This window comes from Thermobia domestica, chromosome 9 (genome assembly GCF_964235325.1).
Source record: "Thermobia domestica chromosome 9, izTheDome1.hap1.1, whole genome shotgun sequence".
NCBI lineage: Eukaryota > Metazoa > Arthropoda > Insecta > Zygentoma > Lepismatidae > Thermobia > Thermobia domestica.
Genome location: NC_137462.1, coordinates 37614049 through 37636702, shown reverse-complemented (window position 1 = coordinate 37636702; position 22654 = coordinate 37614049). Strand labels below are relative to the sequence as shown.

At 31.8% G+C, this 22654-nt stretch overlaps 1 protein-coding gene across 17 annotated transcripts in view; it reads left to right on the top strand.

Annotated features, from left to right (window-relative positions):
- LOC145694577 (uncharacterized) overlaps positions 1-22654 on the top strand; it is a 554274-nt gene that overhangs the window by 515236 nt on the left and 16384 nt on the right. For 16 of the 17 annotated variants that reach the window (XM_081770921.1, XM_081770922.1, XM_081770930.1 and 13 more), the window contains 12 exons: positions 1926-2123; positions 5604-5801; positions 6175-6543; positions 8752-8970; positions 9799-9990; positions 11619-11831; positions 13060-13245; positions 13952-14536; positions 14900-15088; positions 15922-16677; positions 19034-19402; positions 21828-22028. In XM_081770921.1, the coding sequence (XP_081627047.1) occupies positions 1926-2123; positions 5604-5801; positions 6175-6543; positions 8752-8970; positions 9799-9990; positions 11619-11831; positions 13060-13245; positions 13952-14536; positions 14900-15088; positions 15922-16677; positions 19034-19402; positions 21828-22028 (3675 nt within the window). The remainder of the gene's footprint in view (positions 1-1925; positions 2124-5603; positions 5802-6174; positions 6544-8751; positions 8971-9798; positions 9991-11618; positions 11832-13059; positions 13246-13951; positions 14537-14899; positions 15089-15921; positions 16678-19033; positions 19403-21827; positions 22029-22654) is intronic. The other variant, XM_081770931.1, reaches the window with a different exon arrangement.

Below are 22654 nucleotides of genomic sequence, written 5' to 3'. Positions count from 1 at the left end.
TCAAAGGTTCTAGTTATTTTAATATTTTTCTTAATTTTACATATGAATTCCAATATAACAATATTCAAATATACATAGACCCCATGATGCAAGATATAATATCGACTCTTTCATAATACTTTAATATAATTCAAATCCATATCTGCTATGTGATGCTGACATAAACAATCCACCACAGACTACTCTAGCTTTACCACAAGGTAGGCTCATAAATTCTAAAGCCATTTTCACCTACCCAACAACTTTCAACACTCGTTTTAGTCTATTTCTTCTGAATATAGTCTATAGTCTTTCTTGTTTGCGAAAAAAGTAGTAGTATTTTTAAAGGTACAAGTAGAACTTTTGAATGGAGTTTACCTTATCTATTAACTGGCGTCAGTTACCCACTTCGCTGAATTAAAACAAGAAAAATAGTAATATGTTAATGAAAAATCAGAAAATAATAAGTAATATATATAAATAAAAATTAAATATTACTATTGTGGGCTGAATTTGGATTTAAATGCGATCGGAAGTGTCACTATTCATCTCAGCGACCCCGAAAACTGTGGACTCCATACTAATATCGATCATTTTAGGTCAATTTTATATTTATCCCCCTCCCCCTTCCCCTCCCCCAAGTTGTGAGGCTGAATTTGGATTTAAACGGCATCGGAAGTGTCACTGTTCTTCTCAGCGACCCTGAAAAATATGGATTCGGCACTAATTCGACATTTTCGATCACACATACACACATATATATATATCCCTCCCTTAAGTTGCACCGTCAAAGTGAAATGATCAAAAACATTCAACCTCATCTATGTTGAAAATATGATCGAGATCGGTAGGGCAAGCGCTACGAAGTCACAAACATGATGACTTTCACTTTCATACATAGAGATTAAAATCTCGCTCGGAAAAATTTTATTATTTAATTTTTTCTTTAAAAAGTTATATTTTCTTGTCTTTCGCATTCTTCTCATTCAATTTGTAAAGAAACGTTAACAATTGATTTTCTGAGATTTTTTATTCGTAGTCTGTTTTACAAAATAAGTCAAAAAACTTTTAGGTCTTTGTATGAACTTCTACAATGAGTATACCCTTTTAACTACATCTCTTCCACAAAATATGTTAATTTGTATAAATTTAAATAACAAAGAAATAAACATTACCATGAAGACACTAAGACTGCATTTTCTTAAGTTTCAGCTCTATATTATAAAGTGTCAACATCAATTTTAATAAACGTTGGATATAACTCAGGAAAATCTTGGATATAACTCAGGAAAACGTTGGATAATTCAGGAAAATCTTCGATTCACTTCTTGAAAATAGTGTTAGGTACTGTAATAAAAAATAAAATCACGTTCAAAGTAATAATTCAGATAACTACTAAAATCATGCATTATATGAAACCATACAACCAATTGTGTGTATATATGTATAAATTATATTTCGCAATTTATAAAATAAATAATATTATCTGTATTCTCCATAGTTAACATTATTAATGCTAATTATAATAAATGCATGTATTAACATCTTGCTATGCCATGAAATATTTATGAAATCCTGTTTTAGTAAAGTAGTTTGTATATTTTTTTTAAAAAGATAAAGGAAGTTACATATTTTTATTGTATCTTTTCAGGTACCAAAACAAGCAGCAAGTGGATTTAATATTATTATGATTTAAGCAACCATTTTTACGTCAAACCATTAATCAAAAGAAAGAAAAAAATAAGAAAATTAACAAAACAGCAACACATGTTTCTTATAGATTTTGTTTATTTCTTTCTTGCATGTTGCATGATTTAAAACAAGAAAATTGTAGCGCATTGTTAGATCCAGTAGATTGAGGATATATTTCCTATCTGTGATTTCGTGTTGCCTGATTCTTGTTCCTTTGTAGAGTCTCTATTAAAATACTACTTTTGCATTTTTAGCTCCGGAAACTCCTGCTGGTTGCAGAAGCAATGACGAATGCCCAAGCACTGAATCTTGTATTAACCGGCAATGTGTTAATCCTTGTTCTGCTTCCAATCCTTGTGCTGCAAATGCTGAGTGCCAAGTATTCAATCACCGAGCACAGTGCCGATGTCCACCAGGTCTTAGCGGTGACCCATTTGTGAACTGCTATGAGGGTAAGTGAAAAATTACACACAAAAGAAAGTTTCTGTACAATACACTCCTCCAGGAATTCAAATGCTAATTATTTCTTACAACTAATTCATCTTCTAACAAAATAATATTTTTTTTGAAAGCTTGATATCTTTATTAATTTGCACGATGATATTAATTAATATGTAACATAGAAAATTACAGTTACGCATGTTTGTACTACTATAAACTTTAAAGTAACCTAAAGCTTAAATTAAAAGCATAATCTCTAAATCTAAAATCAAATACTAAAAGCTTAGTTTATAGAATCTAACATTAGAAATGTAGATTTATGTGATGAGAAAACTAAATCTTTACTTTAAAGGTTCTAATAATTCTAATGTGCATGTCTCTTTAAAAGAAAAATATACATGTACTAACTGCATGTATTAAATCTTTTGTTATGTGTTATATAGTATTTATCTAAATCTTTCATTATCCTTTTTTAACCAATATTAAACTTCTTAAGCAGCATAAAATGATGTTCTTCAAAATGCTTCATCAAATGTTTTACATTTTCCATCTGATGATGAAGAAAATAGGTTCGTTAGTTTTTGATCAAATGGAATAGTGATATGTTTTACATTATTTTTCGTTGGTTATATCAGGTTAAATGCAGGATCAAATTAAATTATAAATTTCCCCCCCTCAAACTTTCTGCTTTCACATAAGCTTACGTTCTAGGGATTTGAAATGAATTGAAACTAACAAGCAATGAAATCATCCAGTTCTAAACGGAAAGCTATCATAGTATTATGGATGATTGATGCATATTTCTCTGAATAAACACCTATAATATTCTGTGTAAAAAATTACTATATTTTAAAACTGTATTGGAGCTCTTTCGTAGCTGAGTGGTTAGCGTACACGCCTTTGGCGTGGGAGACCCGGGTTCGATTCCCGGCGGGAGCTCATGTGGTTTGGATTCCACACTAATCAGTAGATCTACGTCTCATACAGCCTCGCTGCTGAACAGGACGTTAAACTCAAAATCAACTCAACTCAGCTCTAAAACTATATTCTTTTTTGTCATTTTATGGGGAAAATTATTTCCGCTTTGCTTTGGCTTAAACAAAGACGATATTCACAGCTTAAATGGGTTAAAGCATAACAAGTATAAAGTAAATGCACATTTTATGCTGCTTCTTCAAATAATACATTACTAGTTCTATTATTTAACCTCTCTCTAATAATTTAACTAAATGCATGTTGTGCTAGCAGTTCACCCTCGACCAGGGATCAAGTGTTCAGTGGATTCTGATTGTAACAGCATTAGCTCCTGCCTAGATCATAGATGCCAGAATCCATGCCATGTTGCGAATCCTTGCCCTACCAGTGCTTTATGTAAACCATATGATCATCACCCATACTGTGTGTGCCCAACTGGCACCACAGGCCAACCAACTGTTCAGTGTGTACCAGGTAGTTGTCACTTTTGTTCTCTTAAAACATTATGTTGTCAACAGATCGGGCGTAAAGATAGATATTTATAAGAAGCTCTTTTTGTACTTGCTGGAAAAAAATTGTTATGTTTTCTTGTTTTAAAGATAAACTTTAAAACCGCATCAGGTTCAAAATAAAAGTAACATATTAATAATATTGATTTATTTATTGCATTAGTAGTAATAACAATCTTTACGCCCAATCGCACTTTGGATCTGAATAGTATTCTACCAAACATATAGACAATGTATCGCTTTAGATGAAACTCTTGCGAATAATTTAAACCTAATTTAAGAGTAATTATGTAGATATAGGAGTCTAATCATATGTTTTTCAGGTCATTCTAAAATTTACAAACATTTATTTTAAATGCAATTGCCTTTCACATACATTTTTCAACTATTCTTTTCCCAGATAAATTTAGCACTTCCCGTAACAAGAAAAAAAATCTGTAAAATATCATATATTGAACATTTGATAATTGATTCGTGTTAGTAAAGCTATTTTCATAAATATATTTGAAAGAATTAAAAGAAGAGTTATAGCAATGAGTAGAATCTAAATAATCATACTTATTAATTCTATATCATATAATAAGCAGGAAAAATGGTCGACAATTTGTAAGTAGAATTGAATTTCTTATACAACTTCACTCAATCTACATAATTTAAATAATGAAGAAATGATAACAAGTTCATCTGGTAAAACTATCATATTATGATATATCTAGTAAGCTTCTGAATTCTACGTATGAACTGTGTATGAATGTTTACGTATTACTTTTTTCTTACAATGAAGATCAATGACTAAAGGCGGATTTTCATGCAAGCGTCCGTTGTGTTCTTTACTGTGGCTGAATAGTCAATTGAGAAAGTTGTTTAAGTACGGCTCTACATGTAACACAACTTTATGTTGGCTACACATAGAAATCGCAAGCAACGAACGCTTGAATGAAAATTCGCCCTTAGCGGGGAGAACTACTTCGTAAACTCCTGAAAGTTACTTAAAAAATTCTAGTTTCTTAATACTACTAATATAATTAATGTTCTTTTAAAACATTGCTACTTGTTACAGATGCAATGAAAGCTATCATTATAATATTAAAACAGTACACATACGTAGTATTTCCAAGAGAAATACTTTTCTAAACATACATCTTGATCCGTGGTGACGTAGTCGGTCGTCCACCTATCAACCGGACTGTCCGAATTCGATTCTCTGTAAATCGAAATGTGTTTCTCATTCTAGCATCGTTCCAATGCAATTCAGGGATTTATCCATCTTTTGGAAATGAGTACGAAACTTTCGTAGCTAGGGAAACCTCAGATACAGTTAACCGGATTATGAGACTGACTAATCTTTTATATTTTGCAAAGTATGAGGAACTGTGTAACCTTACTTCCACATGACCTGTGTGGCCTTCATGTGCTGTCTCGAATTTAGGAGAAGGTGTAGATTTTATTTTTTTTTAAAAAAAGAACACATATAATTGAAATCTCGAAGAATAAATTATCTTACGTATTTTTGAGAATGTAATTGGAAGAAAATATAAATTTCCTTTAGTTACATACAGAATGCTTATTTTATTTAGTCGTATGTAATGATTTTCGTTATTTTGTTCATGTTATTTTGTCTTTTGTGAAAGTACAGTAAAAATTAAGTTAATATTTGCTCTGGTTCATTATATTCGACGTAGAACCGAAGAGTATTGATGTTTTAATCCTATTATACCAATAATTAGGCGCCTTATAATAGCACAGGGATGCAAATAACCACTCGCCCATTCGCCCGGGGCGAGTGGTTCATAGGTGCAGGCGAGTATTTAATAACATACCGAAGGCAAGTAAATGATTTCTATTGTGGGATGTGGGCTAGTGGCTTTTTTCTTGAGTTAATAATATTTTGTTGCTTATTTGCATCCCTGTATTAGCATGTTATTAAATTTGAATGTATAAGTATTTGTAATTTTGTAAACATATTACATTCACATATATTTTGATTGAAATATTTGCCTTTTGCAGTGGTTTCGTCGAAGCCTGAATGCACAGCAGATTCTGAATGCCCGAACAACAAGGCTTGCACTAATCAACTTTGTCAGGATCCTTGTGTCCTCAGGAACCCATGTGGAGGAAACGCTATATGCAAAACTGACCAACATCATCCAGTATGCAGTTGTCCTGAAGGCTGGGGCGGAAACCCACAAGTTCAATGTTACAAGCGTGAGTACTTTGGGGAAAGTATTAAATGTGTGTTGTGCGCATATGCTGCACATACAAGCATTGCATTAGCGGAAATATTTTTTAAATTTCTTGACAAACAAAGAAAATACCTTCTCCCTTCTAACCAACCATTAACAAAATTTTCATTCTTTTATTTACTTTTTAAATGTTTGTTTTTTATTCGATAGGTTTATTTGGGCAGAAACTGTATAGGAGAATTAATAAGTTCAAATATACAGCATTTCTGCACGTTTAATTGAAGTTACTGGGAGGTGATTTTTTGAAATGTGATAGTTTCATTACAGTACTCACCACTAACACACGGCAATCTAAAAAAAATTATGTTAATACTAATGTGCTATTATTCTTATAGCTGAGTGTACCGTCGACAGTGATTGTCCATTCGACAAAGCATGTATCAACCAAAATTGTTTGAATCCATGTACTTATGGAACCACCCAATGTGGTCGTGGCGCTGAGTGTAGGGTCCAGGCTCATGAATCCCAGTGCTACTGTCCAGCAGGAATGCAAGGAAATCCTCAAATTTCGTGTATATCAGTCCAGTGTCAATACAACGAGGATTGTGCTGACCACGAAGCTTGTGATCGACTGAACCGGCTGTGTCGACCAGTATGTGAGCATGACACTTGTGCTCCTTCTGCCACATGCGTGGGTAAAAATCACCAACCGCAGTGTTCGTGCCCACCAGGATATACTGGAAATCCATACAATCAATGCACTGGTAAAGTATTTGTATTTTTTATGTACATAGCTATCTGAAACATAGTCTTATGTAAGCTAAAGCTACGATTTTCAACTGGTTTAGCACAAGAATATGATAACAATTGCTTTTGTCCGCTTTTTCTGCAATGAACAAAATCAAATATTCGAATCGGTAATAGTTACTAAAGCTGGAAGATGATATAAGGATATATTTGTCAACTATTCGGTCGCAAATAATCATAATGAAAACTCGCCATGTTCAAGTTTCTTACTATTCTTGGTAGTAAACAACTTCATTTTATACTTTTAAACTTCTGTACATGAATTTGGAAAGTTTTATCAAACAACTTAGTTCATCAGTCCGTCTACCGACAAGATCAGAGCAATCATGGTAAGAGATAACAGGAAACGCTGTACAGTTTTCGATATGAGTATTGACTTCTACTCGAATCGAAAGAACCGTTTTCTGCTAAACTGGGCACTAGGTACACTTAGAAAAGCTAAAATATGAATTTTTAAATTTAAATTTATAAAGTATTAGTAAATTATCTATACATGCATTTCTAAACATGTAACTAATTACATAAAGTCATAAAGTCACATAATTACATAAAGTCATGTAATTCTAAACATGTAATTACATAAATTACTGGAGTATATTGTAATAATTTAGTAGAATCTTACAAATGAAAACTAATACGTGGTATGTATTAATTTTATCTGTAGATTATAAGGATGCACCCAGCATTTGAAATTAGATCTGTATTTCGTGAACTGGGTGACAAAAGTTGAAAATCGCTTAGCTGACGCTATTCTAATTTGCATAAACTTCATTTCTTTCTTTTAAAAAATATTTTTTTTAGAAAGTTACTTCCACTTACAAATACTTATCTAGCAACGGAGTTCTTTTCATATTACTTTGTGTGTGTTTCTGTAAACTGTACAGCTTCTTTATTTACTGTTGAATTACACAAAATAATCTCACCTCTAAAAATCAGATTTGGTGCTTTTTTTCCATCCTAAGGTCTCAACTACAATGACATTTTATATGTGTATACTCTCTGCAATCTTTTATAGTTAATAACTTTCAATAAATCCTTCATCCAATACGGTGGTAGCTAAAACAATCTATTTCGTAAAAATTACGGATTTATCTTTCTTAACTTAGTTGAAACAATAAATTCTTCTGTGTCCATCTCTTTTCTTATTATGGTGATATTACAGAACGTTCACTTAGTGTTCAGTAAATGTTAAACTCCGACTTAAAAGAAGATGATTGGACAAGTATTAGAGAAATATTAATTTCTGACATTGGAAAAGGCATTTGATATTGTTACTACATACCCAAAATATAAGCTAGAATTTTTTACCCTAGATAAAGTTATCAGGACTCTAATATAAAATTTAGTGTAATCTGAAGACCTAATATTGAATCTCACAATAACTCTAAATTCATTATGCGTGTGAAAGTTTTATGATATGCACTTTTTAACATCTTATGTTTGTTTTACAAAACATTGTTGTGAACATACTAAAATTTTGAGACTTTTTTGTCACTGCATGCTAAAGAAAATTATACATAACTAATAAGTATAGAACTGATGTACTGATATACATGCACTATAGCAGAGAGAAGACTAAAATGTTCCTCTGGAATTTCTACCCAATATACAATTTCTATAGGGCATTTATTGGCTCTAAAAGTTACTAAAGGAACAATTAAAACTATATGTTCATTTTATACACAACTGCAATATTGCATTTCTTGGGTTAGTCATTTTAGAATCCATCTTGTAAAAAATAAGAACAATTTAAAATATTAAATTGACCAAATGTCTAGAAATTTGGATTCAGCAGCTAGAAGAAAACAGTAACAGAGAGCAAAATAAAGGCTAATGATAAATTAAAACTTAAAGTTTATATATCAGCAATACCTGATCTGCTGAAAAAATATTTACTAACAAATATTTAATTTATGATATCATCAGAATAAAACATTATTAAGTTATAATAAAGCGAGTAATTATCAAATTTTGGATAAGAAACAAAATGAATCATCCTTTAGAATCTTTCTTTTGTAAAAAAAAAAAATCTACACTTTACTTGTATATACATCATTTTTTTTATTTTTCCTGTTGCATTCCTTTTTATTTTCCTTTGCATGCATCTCTTGCATTCTTTCACTGTCTGTAGAGTGCGTTTATTTCATACTTGTGGTTTTGTATAGGACCTATTGAAGAGAAGAAGCCGGAGTGTACTCAGGACGCAGATTGCCCGTCTAGTCATGGTTGTATCAATGAACGCTGTCAGAATCCTTGTGCCATATCACAGCCATGCTCACCTGATCAAACATGTCGTGTCATTGATACACTGCCTCTTCGAACGGTCATGTGCGAATGTCCTCCAGATACCATCACAGATAACAACGGACAGTGCAGACCAATTGGTTAGTAGTAATTTTAATGCACGTATTTTCAATTATTGTTTAATTGTCTGTATAATCTGAATGTCTAGGCTTTCAGGCTTTAAGTATTTAAAACCAATTCTAAAGTTCTGATTCACTACCGGAAGTCAAACTCATACACAATGCACATTGCTACCTAGCTGATTTGTGTTCTGTTAAGGAGTACTAATAATGGAAAGTAAGCCTAAATAAGTACAAAAGTGTCAAGAAAGGTATTTATTTATTGATCAGAAAAGTTAAATAAATACGTATAGATGCACAATATAGAACTTTCGTTTGAGCTATTTTTATATAATTTTTATAACTATAAAAATAAATACCATTTGGTAATACAGTTATTAATAAAATCCCAGATCGTGATATTTGCTGTTAATTGACACTTTCTTTGGAACAATTTCTACTTCTTGTGTATAGTGAATTAAGAACTTAGTATTCCTCAGAAAATTTGGATTATCGCACGCTGCTTCCAGTACTCTCTAGAATCGTAAAAAGCTTGAGTCAATAAATGTTTAATGCCCGCAGTGACGATTTTGCACTTAAGTTCTGTTCAGGAGAGTATTTCAAACAATATTTTATAATTTTATTGAAAATATTTTATAATATTAATATGTTTTTATATATATAATGTTATCAGAGTGTATTTGTATAAAATGAATTTCCTTTAGTGAACAAGAATAACAAGCAGCTGTCCTATAACATCAATTGAATATAACATCTAAGAAAGCAAAATGATACTATATTACTGTAATGAACTAATAGTAATTTCTGATTGTTTATAGGCAATAAATGTAATATAATTTTCATTTCTAGCTCAACCTCGGCCTGAGTGCACATTGGACGGAGACTGTGTAGACACTCACAAGTGCGTAAGAGGAACATGTATGGAAGCATGTCGTGTGGATTATTGTGGTATTAACGCTCAATGCAAATCCCAAAATCACCAATCAATGTGCTCGTGCTCTCCAGGATATCAAGGAAACCCATATGTTGAGTGCACAAACAGTAAGGATTGCTTTTCATAATAATAATAATAATGTTTATTTCTGTACCATGAACTGCCTAACGGCAAAAATACAGCACTTTATCAGGCAAAAATAAACAAATATTGCATACAACGTAACCTACTTACTGAAACAATACAGTAAAACATAATGATAAAATAAAATAGTATCGGATTAATAATTCCATGTCAAATTAATACCAAACATTTTTAGTCTCAAAATAGATATATCGTCACAAATACTACAAATAATGTTTGTCAAACTCTAAAATTCGTGCTTCTGTACTGATAAAAATAAATTAAAAGAATTGATCATTCTTAAAATTACAGATTTTCGATTCAAAGAAACTAATGTTGATTCATTTCTCCTATTATTTCTCGTATTATACCTGTATACCTATATTATGCAAGCAATATTCACTATGAGATCTAGTGTTTAGTATTTTCTCAATAAAATCTCTTTCAATAGGTTTTCTCCTGTCACTTAATGCCTGCAATCCTCAAAATTGATTAATAATAATAATAATAATAATAATAATAATAATAATAATAATAATAATAATAATAATAATAATAATAATAATAATAATAATAATAATAATAATAATAATAATAATAATAATAATAATAATAATAATAAAGTATTTTAGTATGCTTGAAATTGTCTTTCATATAGTTCTTATGAACTTGAGGGTAATTTTGAATCATTACTTAATTTTCACTAAACGCAATGTAGTAACGTAACAGAAACATTCATTAAATAGTATTGTTCCTTTATTAAAAACAATTTCATATTTGATTTTAATTTGTAATACCTTTGTTGTATTATATCATAAAATAATTTTTTCGTAGTAATTTAATTCTTAGTACATTTTTATTACAGATTACAAATCCAAATAAAAAAATTTGTCTTACAAAGTAAAATAAAAAATACTACATTACACTAATTTATTGCCTATCTGTAACTTTAAATTCTCTATTATCAGTAAATTATTCCAAATGTTTACAAGATGAATAATGGGGTGCTGTAGGATCTTAATTACCTATTGATTTTTACAGTAAGAACAAAGTTGTTATAGCCGTTTCCAAGATGGTTGGAGTTTTCGATTCTTGTTCAACAGTAAAGTAACCACTGTAGACTTTTCTAACTTGAGTCAAATCAATATTAACGTTTACACATAGTGATTAATGACATGTTCATATTACAAGACATTAATGACTTATAAAATATGAACATAATTATTATTATATTTATTTTCAAGAACATAGCAATTCTCAACTTTCGTTTATCTGTAAACTTTCCCTATTTGAGAAAATATGGTGAAGATGAACAAAAGCAGAAGAACAGAATAAAAATTCTAAATTTAAAATTGGAACTGATATTTTAAGTGGTGTGTTAGTTAGGTCTCTGGACACATGAACAAACAAACTTCCAAATTCCCCTTTCGTTACGCAGATTGCAAGTAGTAATGGAGTATGTAAATACAAAGACTTCAATTCAATTTTCTTTGCCAAGACTTTTTCAATCCCAGAATATATTAAGATTAGAAATAGTATCATTATTTCGATTAGCTATTAGCAATACTTTTCATTCTTAAATATAATGCTTATTATTATTTTTCTCTTCTAGTTCCAAAGACACCAGTACTTCCACTACCACCAGAATGTACAAGAAATGATGATTGTATGAATGATAGAGCTTGTATCAATCAATTGTGCTCGAACCCATGTGCAGCAGGCGATCCTTGTGGAAGAGGCGCCTTCTGCCACGTACAAGATCATCAACCTGTGTGTAGGTGTCCCGCTGGGTATGAAGGCGATCCGAGAACAGAATGTAAACCACGTAAGTATTTTACATTTATATTTGTATATATTGATATATTGATATATTGTATATATGTATATTGTTTTATATTGGCTGGGTAAAAAGCTCCTATGTTAGCAAGCAGGAGATGTTGCCTATTTCCTCCTTTAGAAGGGGAATTTTCGAAAATGCTGGGACATGTGTTCAGTTGTTTTTAATGAGGAGTTTAAGTACCGAGTTCCATCTTTTTAACTTATGGGAATCCTGAGATATGCTATTTTTGGCATAATTTTTGAACTCCTTCCTTCCCTTAGGAGACATATTTTAATCAACGATGAAAAAACCTAGCTCGAGGGATGTACTGTTTCCCCTCCGTCGATTTGTATAGCGATATAGATATGTATAGCGAACGAACATACAAATATATATTCAGCTTTATAAATAAGACTAGCCTTTGGCTAGCTAGGCGCTCTGCCCCAGTCCCCCGCGTTTGCTCAGTCTACAGCCTCGCATCTCTTATGTATTACCCTTTGCATCAAGAGTGAATTTCGTGCACTTGCTCTTAATATTTTCTGCATTTGCCCAGTTAGGGGCTTTGCCCCCGTGCCTCTGCGTTTGCTCGGCCTACGACCTCGCCCCTTTACACTCACAATTCCATCGAATTTCAAGTTTCTTTTCCTATTTCAACTATCTAAAAGATAAGATTTTGTATCCCAGGAAAACACCTATTTGAATAACATGGGAATTTCTTCATCCTCCCTTTAGACCCCTTCAAAACTAAAAATATTCACTTTTGGCAATTTTTCTGTGAGTTAGCCCCGGAAGGCTACAATCATGCCAAATTTCATCATTCTAATCCTGCCGAAAGTGTCTAAATAATTTTGGGGTAGATGTTTCATATAAATAACATGAAGACTTTTCAGTTCCCCATAAAACCACTCTAAAGTTGATTTACTTTTATTTTTAGTGATTTTGTTAAATAGTCTTATAGAAAACATACAATCGTGCCAAATATTAACTTTCCACGTCAACCGGAAGTACCACATTATTTTATGTCAGTGAGTTCATGTAGTTTTATATATAGTTAGGATTATTCCATATAATTTAATCTGGAATAAATTTAGTAAGGGACTTTTTTTTTTTTTACTTTACTTGTCTTAAATATAATTGATGCATGAATTGTGCTTTGTACTGTAAGTTAATATTGTAAATTGAAATATGTGTCAGATGCAATTAATTTACAAATATTTCCTTCTTTGATCCTTAGCAACGGCTGAAGTTGTAGGATGTGCTTCCAACTCCGAATGCCCACAGGAAGAGTCTTGTGTGAACGGTCACTGCGTGAGCCCATGTAATTGTGGTCCAAATGCTGAATGCAGAGTTAGAAATCACTATCCAATATGTTTCTGTAAACCTGGATACTCAGGAAATCCACAAATTGGATGTGTTAAAGGTACGAAATAATGTATTTACTATTTGTCTAATACATGAAATCTGTAAATTTATGGAGAGTTATATCATTTATCAATGACTTCTGTAATTAAAAGAGATTAAGTTACAGAAAAATAATTTACTTTTTTAATAATAATAGATATTGTAATAACAAATGCCTTGTTCTAAATAATATCAATGTAAATAATGGGTAATTAATACAAGCATTAATTTATATGAACATGTAATGAGGAGTTGAGATTATAATGCATTTAAAAATGTATAAGTTTTTAATGAAACATTAATTTTGCATTCTATATATAGTTATAATAGTTCAAAAAATCATTAAATCGACATAGAAAAATATTAAAAATATCATTTTATGAAGATCTGGTGCAGTTTTTGAATCCATATTGTAAAAATTACTGCCTTTTAATTCTCGTCTGCTACCAAGAAAAGAAAAAAGTAAATATATTGAGTGTTTATTCAAATTTCTTCCTTTAAATTTATTGAGTAATTAAATATATATTTAATTACTCTTCAAGCAGTTGTTTAGTTTAGTGATTTAAGGCTAATACATATGAATGAATTGTAATACGTTTCTCTTCTTTGCTTTTGTTCTTATTAGTTGGATGGCAGTCAAATCAGTTGTTTAGTTAAATGATTTAAGGCTGATACTGACGAATGAATTGTAATACATCTCTTTTCTTTACTTTTGTTCTTATTAGTTGGATGCCAGTCAGATGATGAATGCACTAATGACAAACAATGTTACAATGGAGAATGTATCAATCCCTGCATCTTGTCTGATCCATGCGCTGCAAATGCAGAATGTTACGGCCATGCTCATCGAGCAGCTTGTAAATGCTACAGCGGCTATGAAGGAAATCCATTCGATAGATGCGAGCGTATTGAATGTCACACAAACAACGACTGTCCATTTGACAAGGCTTGTGTCGAACAACGGTGCGTCAACCCGTGCTCTCAACGTAATCTCTGTGCTTCCAATGCTATTTGCTACGTTCAGAATCACGCTGCTGGATGTCGTTGCCCGGACCACTTACCGCGAGGAAACCCAATGTCGTACTGTGAAAAGGAACAGCCTATTGAAGCAGAACCAGAGTGCAGAATGGATGTTGATTGTGCAAGTGGACTCGCATGTATTAAGGAAGAATGTGTGGACCCATGTAAAGAACTCCTGCCGTGCTCAGCAACAGCTCAATGTAGGGTGTTGGATACTGTCCCCATCCGTACAATGATGTGTATCTGTCCAGAAGGTTGGGTGCCGAACAATAACGGAGAATGTAGGCCAGGTTGGTATATTTTATGATTGATATAAATCTTAATAATTGCCTAAGTGTCTCAAATTATAACCAAATTCATTTTTTTTCTGTTTTAATGGCACATATTCAAATTATAAATCATGTTTTAGTGCTCAAGTAAGTTAAATTCAGTTTATAGTCTACTAGAATTAAAGTGCATTTTTAAAATCTTTAGTAATCGTATAAGATGTACATGCATAAATTTAACATTGCAATGAAAGCAGATGAAAATATATTTTTCTTGTAATTCTGTAGTGTTTCAACTTTAAACGATGCTTTAGCTCTAATTAAAACACTACTTTTAAAAATCCGATTTTGTAACCTCTAATTATTTTGCTTGCTTTCAAATTGCAGTTATCTTGCCAATGCCACCAGGCTGTACATCAGATAACGAATGTCCATCAAATGAAACGTGTATCAATAGATTATGTCGAAATCCATGTGACTGTGGAACCCATTCAGTATGTCATGTTCAGGATCATAGGCCTGTGTGCTCATGTGAAGAAGGTTATGAAGGAAATCCAAACATCGCTTGTTATGCAGGTAAGAGCTGCAACAAAATCTAAAATAATTCAATAGCTGTTCTGTTATGTTCAGGTATCAACCACGGGACTAGAAATCTAAACTATGCTAGGTTCAACTACGGAAACAATGTTTCAAATTAAGATTTACACTGAAAATGAAATATGTAAATTCATAGTAGGGGAACTAGAAGATGCTATTAAGGAACTTCATTTATTACTCCTTATCCAATGTAATATTGTTTCAATTAACACAAAATAAGTTTCTAAATACCTTATATATATTTTTTTCTTAGTATTATTTTACTTTACCTAGTTTTTTTTTTAAATAATAGCAACAAAAAACTCAATTATTATAGTTATGTGCAAAATAACCAAAATGGTCACGATACTAGTATTTAGGTATTATTAATTTCAAAGTCAAAATTTTGTGCCTTATTTCTTATATATTAAATTTAAGGGAGTTCTCTATTTTTCTGAAGTAATTTTGTCTTTTTTTAAAAGATAACAATCATGAAACCTTCTACATAATATTTTACAAATTTAAATATATTTAAACTGCACTTGTCAAGAGTTCAGTTGTTAGGAGCGCTATCTAATTGTATCCTATTGTTATTAAAAGTTATGCATAATAAACACGATGGAGCAATTTAGTTTATGTATGAATATCGCTCTTTTGCTCTTTTCCTGCAATATCAATGTGAAGTTCTTCCCCAGTTTTCATAAATCGACACTGTCCCTAATTGGATTTATATTAAATAAATGTCAAAAGAAGCCAAGATAAAAATTAATTACATGTTTTAAGAATCTGCTTCTCTGCCTCATTTAATCATTTCCTAATGTTTTCTCTTTCAGTTGGTTGTCGCACTGACTCAGAATGTAGCTCAGGCAGGGCTTGTGTAAATGGAAATTGTGTCAATCCTTGCTTGGTGAGTGACCCATGTGGACAGAACGCAGAATGTTACGCCGTCAGTACAAAAACGCAATGTCGCTGTCGCACTGGCTATCAAGGTAATCCTTACGAGCGTTGCTATATCGTTGGATGTCGCAGCAGTAATGATTGCCCCAGCGACAAAGCTTGCATCAACTCCCAATGTATTAATCCTTGTGTACACGACAATCAGTGCGCTCCAAGAGCAGAATGTATGGTTCAGAATCATTTCGCCTTGTGCCGCTGTCCACCAGGTTATATTGGAAATCCATACACAGGGTGCCGTCCAGAACCACAACCAGAATGTCGTTTAGACCAAGACTGTCCATCACAATTAGCTTGTTTGGAAGAAAAATGTCAGAATCCATGCAGCGTCTTAGAACCATGCGAAAGTCCATCGGGTTGTAAAGTTGTAGGATCAGTGCCAGTAAGAACTATGATCTGTGTTTGCCCACCTGGCTACATCAGCAGTGGAAGTGGAATGTGTAAGAAGATCCCCGCCATTACTGCAGGCTGCACTTCTGACTCTGAATGTCCATCGGACAAAGCTTGTGTCAACAACGTTTGCCGAGATCCATGTAACTGTGGAATCAACGCTGACTGCCGAATCATCAATCATAAGCCAGTTTGTACCTGTCAACCTGGCTATGATGGAAATCCAGAAGTTGGATGCGTGAAAAGTAAGTACACGATTATAACCGTTTTATACTTTGTATTAATTCATTACTCGATCACTATTTATCTCATGTGAAATATATACTTCCATTATTAATATATGAATACGACAAAAATGCTATTTAAGGAGATGTTTAATTAACAAAACAAATCAATTCTGAATGTATATTTTGTATTACTCTTTCAAGTGCTAGAATGATCTAGATAAGAACCGCAGAATAACACTCTCCACGTTTTGTTATGACTGTTTCTTTTGCTTAAAATATATGCTCTAAATGTTTTATAAATTCTAATTGTTTTTTTTAATTTATCACTAACAAATAATCCTTCTACAGAAAAGCATATGTAAAAACATTACAAAACCTTTAAAAATACAGAACACCTTTTATATGGTTCAAAATAGTTAAGTATACCTAAGTATATATGAAAATCAGTTGATATATCATTAATATGTTACCATTTTATTTGATAAAATCTTTATTAAAATTCAATTTATACTTTTCTAGTGCTATGTTAAATTACACATAAATTAACTAGCCCTCGGTTAGATGAGAACTTCACCCCAGAACTCCTGCATTTACTAGGTCTACGGCCTCTCACTTCTCATGTTCCTAACATATCTCTAATCTTAATTGATTTCGAGATATGGCCATCTTATTATAACAATTGCAACCCCCCCCCCCAATCTTTCTCCTTCCCGTCTTTTTTCTTCCCTTCTAAGGGAAACATCAAAGAACACCGAAACATTCCTTTAATTAACATGTCTCTATTCTTAAGGGATTTCGATAGAGACATGTCTCTATTCTTAAGGGATTTCGATTAACACGCCTTTTTTCTTCCCGTGTAGGAGAAATATCATGAAACACATCTTTCGTTATTTTAAATGAGAAGTCCAAATGCCCAATTTCATGTCTCTAGCTTTCAGAGATTCCGAGATATTGACATCTTATTATAAAACTTGTACTTCCCAACTCTTCTTTCTCCTTCCCTTTTCTTCCCATCTAGGTTAAATATCAACAACAACAAAAAAAAAAAAAAAAAGAAAAAAGAAAAGAAAAGAAAGAAAGAAAGAAAAGAAAAAGGTGAAACATGTTTCTCACTATTTTAAATAAGAAGTCCTAATACCGAATTCCATGTCTCTAACTTTAAGAGATTCGGAGATATGGCCATGTTATTTTGACAATTGTAATCCCAACTTCCTTTTTTTTTTTCCTTTCTTTCTTTCCTTATGGGGAAAATATCAAAAGCCGCTGCAACACATCTTTCATTATTTTAAATGAAAAATCTAAATAACAAATTTCATGTCTCTAACCTGAACGAATTTTAAGATATGGCCATCCAATTACAACAACTGTAACCCCGACTCCTTTTTTTTCTTCCCGTCTTTTTCTTCCCTTTTAAGAAAAATATCGACTTCCGCTGAAACACGTCTTTCATTACTTTAAATGAGAAGTCTTAATACCTAATTTCGTGTCCCTAACCTTAAGAGATTCCGAGATATTTACATCTTATTATAATAACTGTAATTCCCATCTATCTCTTTTTTCATTCGTTTTTCTTCCATTCTATGTCAAATATCAAACAAACGCATGAAGACGTGTCTATTTTAAATGAGAAGACCATATACCTAATTTCATATCTATAATATTCAGAGATTCCGAGATATGGACATTTTAAGATAATAATTGTCATCTGTCTGCCTTCCTTCCCCGTTGAATTCCAAAAATTCTTGCTTAGTGGGACATTGCATCACAAATCCTATGTTTTGTCCAAATTTCAAGTATCTAACTTAAGTGGTTTGGCCTAGGCGTTGATCAGACAGTCAGTCAGTCAGTCAGGACTTCTTTTATGCATTGAGATTTAAAGTAATTGATAATAAAAATACATGTCTAATTGAAAAGTTTATTTTTCTCTTTATATATTCTATTATATTATCTTCTATTTTATTACTAAGATGTTATAAAATAAGGTAAGGAAGATCATAATTAATAGACAGTAATACAGACTAAAACTTATGTTTTGATAGTATTTTGTTACGTATTTTTTATTATTATTATTACATTTCGAAAATATAAGCACTTGTCTCATCTAATTATCATCTCAACCATAGTATTCAGAAGTATACAATCAAGTCAAAAGTTCATATTTTCATATATCATTTATAGAATACTTCAAACAGCATTTGGAACATTTATTAACTTTTTTTTTCGTCTGTACTGTAAAACAGAAAAAAAATGTGCATACCTGTACGTTTTATTCTTTGCACAAATTTCGTTGGTCATACAAAGTCTACATGTTGTGTATTCTTGTGTTTTTTACACTAGTTTCTTATTCTTATTGTGTCTTCTTTTATTTTTTTAGTTGGATGCCAAAGTGATCATGATTGCGCTGGAACTCATATGTGCGTCAACCGCAATTGCGTACCTGCCTGTGCACCTAACAATCAGTCATGTGGCACTGATGCCGTCTGTTACGGTGTCAACCATCGTGCAGTATGCGAATGCCCGCCAGGCCTCATAGGAAATCCCAAAGTTGCTTGCGTGACGATCGGTTGCCGCAGTGATAGTGAGTGTCCAAGCACTAGAGCCTGTATTAACGCACAGTGTGCTGATCCTTGTGTTGTGAGGAACCCATGTCAGAAACCAGCAGAATGTAGAGTGTATGGGCATCAACCGGATTGCTCGTGTCCACCTGGATTTATTGGAGATAGAGGACAGGGATGTGCTAAAGGTATGATAATGGAACTTTTATTATATACAAATATGTAACTGCAACCAACAATTTTACAGTGTGACAACTACAATATTGATTCAGTATAAGTAACTATTTAGAGACTCCAGTACTTAGAGCATTGGACTTAGGTCCGCGTGGTCCTGGGTTCGATTCCCGACTGGCACATTCCAAATGTTTGGAGTCCACTGAGCGTCGTGAGGCAAACTGGGGATCACATGAGTAAAGATGTGATGGTCGCTAGGTCTAAAAAACTCTTGATACACCTGTTACAGATAACATGACGCGATGCGCTGACTACGTGTTAGTCACTAAAGTGGATGTCGTTCTGCCAGTCGTTAACACATGGCTTGGGGCAGGCGCAAGCCCGCAAAGGGCTGTCACGCTATTAGAAATTATCGACAATCTTCGAATACCACGATTCTATTGTTTTCAATTCTATTTCTCTCTTCGTACAGTGAAAATACTCGTATTTTGTCTTCAACGTCCTCTGTATTTTCGGGATCATGTTTAAATCGTAGAGACTGTATGTATAAGTGCGTGCTCTTTAAATAAAAGATATACACATAAACCATCGACAAAAAGAAAATGTATCATTTAAGATAAATTTTACATTTAGGAAACAAAGCTTTACCAGGTACTTTCATGTCCAAAATGATTGTCGCATATCTATAACTGTCTTCTTGTAAGAATATAGCTTGATAATGATTTTGCAGGGTACTTTTAATACTGATGCTAAGTGTATAATCGGGAAATGTATATTTGTGATAAATTTCATAGGAAAAGAATTATAAACACGAAAATTAGAGTGGGTAAAACAAAACGTTGCTAATTGGACAAGAAAGTTTTGTTTTCGTTGTATTGTTCTTATTTACTGCTCTTTTGACATGAAATTTACCACATAAGCCTACATGTCTTTGCCAATTATATACATACTAACATTATAAGAAATACCTGGCGAATTCGTTATCAAATTATATTCCTACAACATATTTATAGACATGCAACAATAAATTTGGACGTAAGTGTACATCAGAATATTTACAAAATATGTATACTGAGTTTTCCTTTCCTTTTCTAAAGTTATTTAACACAGATTTCAACAGAATAATTGTATGAGAAAATTAACCTATCTAAAAAATGAAATATACTCCCACGAATCTGAAATTTAAAGTTTTCTATATTTAGAGAGGAATACTTTTGAAGAGAAAGTCTAAAATAACAAAATATTATACAAGAAAATGAGAAAATTTATGTCCTATTGCTTTGGAGAACTTTCGCTCAAACTCTCTAAATACAATATTATATCAAGTACAATTATAATTCTAAAACGTGCACCTTTTCTAATAGTTTTATTGTTTTTCTCTTTAAAATATGTTTTGTTTCTGATATCATTAAATGACTTGACCCCGTTGTCTTTCTCTTGTTTCTGACCTCGATAAAATATTTTAGCAATTCAGCAATATACATGATAATATTTCTGAACATTTGTACACCTCCTTTAACAGTTACAAAGATATCATCAAATAATTACAAGTAATTAATAAAATATTTACAAGTAACATTAACACCGGTTTCGACAATATGATTCTGTAGTTACTGTTGTAATGAAAGTTGATTTTATTGATCAGAGATAGAGATCAGGTTGGTCTTGTTCATTTACGAGTTGTAAAGTCAATTATATTCCACACATGGTCTGCTATAAAACATAGATCACTTGGTTTTATTATTTTAACAACGACACTCTGTATGTCGTATTTCACTTGTGATTTTTTTAAAAATAAAACTTCAACTTTGATATTCAGAAGTTTCGTGATAGGCAAAAGAAATACTTCAACAATATTATAAGATTATATTCGGCAATACTTTGAAATATTGCAAGCACTTTCCAGTACTTAGGGAAAACCTTTACAAATATTACATTATTCAGTAAATTAAACTCAATTCTTTAATGCTACAGTTCATTAAGTTGGGACCAACCAACTAGAATTTTAATGTCAAAGTAAGGATTATTTAACATTTTAAACCATATTTCGTGATCATTAGTTCTTTCAGTTTTTGTCATAGCATTCTTATTCTTCTCTATATCAAAATTCATTTTAATGCTGTTCTTCTATGTATCAACATTTATTTTAATGCTGTATCTTCTATGTATCAAAATTTATTTCAATGCTGTTTCTTCCATGTATCAAAATTTAATTTAATGCTGTTTCTTCTTAGTATCAAAATTTATTTTAATGTTGTTTCTTCTATGTATCAAAATTTATCTTAATGATGTTTCTTCACTATATCAAAATTTATTTTAATGTTGTTTCTTCTATGTATCAAAATTTATTTTAATTCTGTTTCTTCTTTATATCAAAATTTTAATGCTGTTTCATCTATGTAGAAAAATTTTATTTTAATGCTGTTTCTTCTATTCCAGTGGAGACGAAGTGTCGTGGTGATTTTGATTGTCCATCACAGACGGCTTGCATTAACGACGAATGTGTAAATCCATGCAATTACACAGCACCTTGCGGTGTAAACGCACAATGTAAGGTACTGGATACAGTTCCAGTACGAACCATGATATGCGAATGTTTGCCTGGGTATCAAGGCAATGCTGCAGTACAATGCGAACCAAGTAAGAAATACAAACCACGAAATATAAATCACAAGCTTTGTTTGGATTACAGAGCTTTAACATTACTTACTCTGTTAACAAAATAAAACTAAAAAAAAATTAATTAATTAATTTTTAATAACATTATTATTTTCTTTTTTTACAGGTATATTTGATTGCTTAATAATGCTCCGCATTTAACTGCTGCTACAAGTAACCAGCATGAGCTCCAATAAAATGCTTCGCTTGGCTTGATAGAGCTTCCTTGTTTAATATTTTAAAACTGATATATTAAAAATATAAACTTTTTTTTTTACAGTTTTCTTTACTAAAATAATAATGAAATTAATAATATGCATGCGAAATTAAAATTATTAAATTTAAATTCGCTTTGCATAAAATGAGTACTGTAAACTAAACATTTTAAAAACCTTCCAGTAAATTCTTAACATATGTAACACGTATGTAACCTAACGTTGCTTATTTGATGCTTATTGTAACCTATTTTATGCTTATCTAACAAATTCGCAAATGCAGCTTGTACTAGTGCAAATATGCTTGAGTATATTAATGTTTTATTTAATTTTTTCATCAATTACCAAAAATAATGAAAATAGCATGTGCATGGGCATGAATTGTAGAAGTAG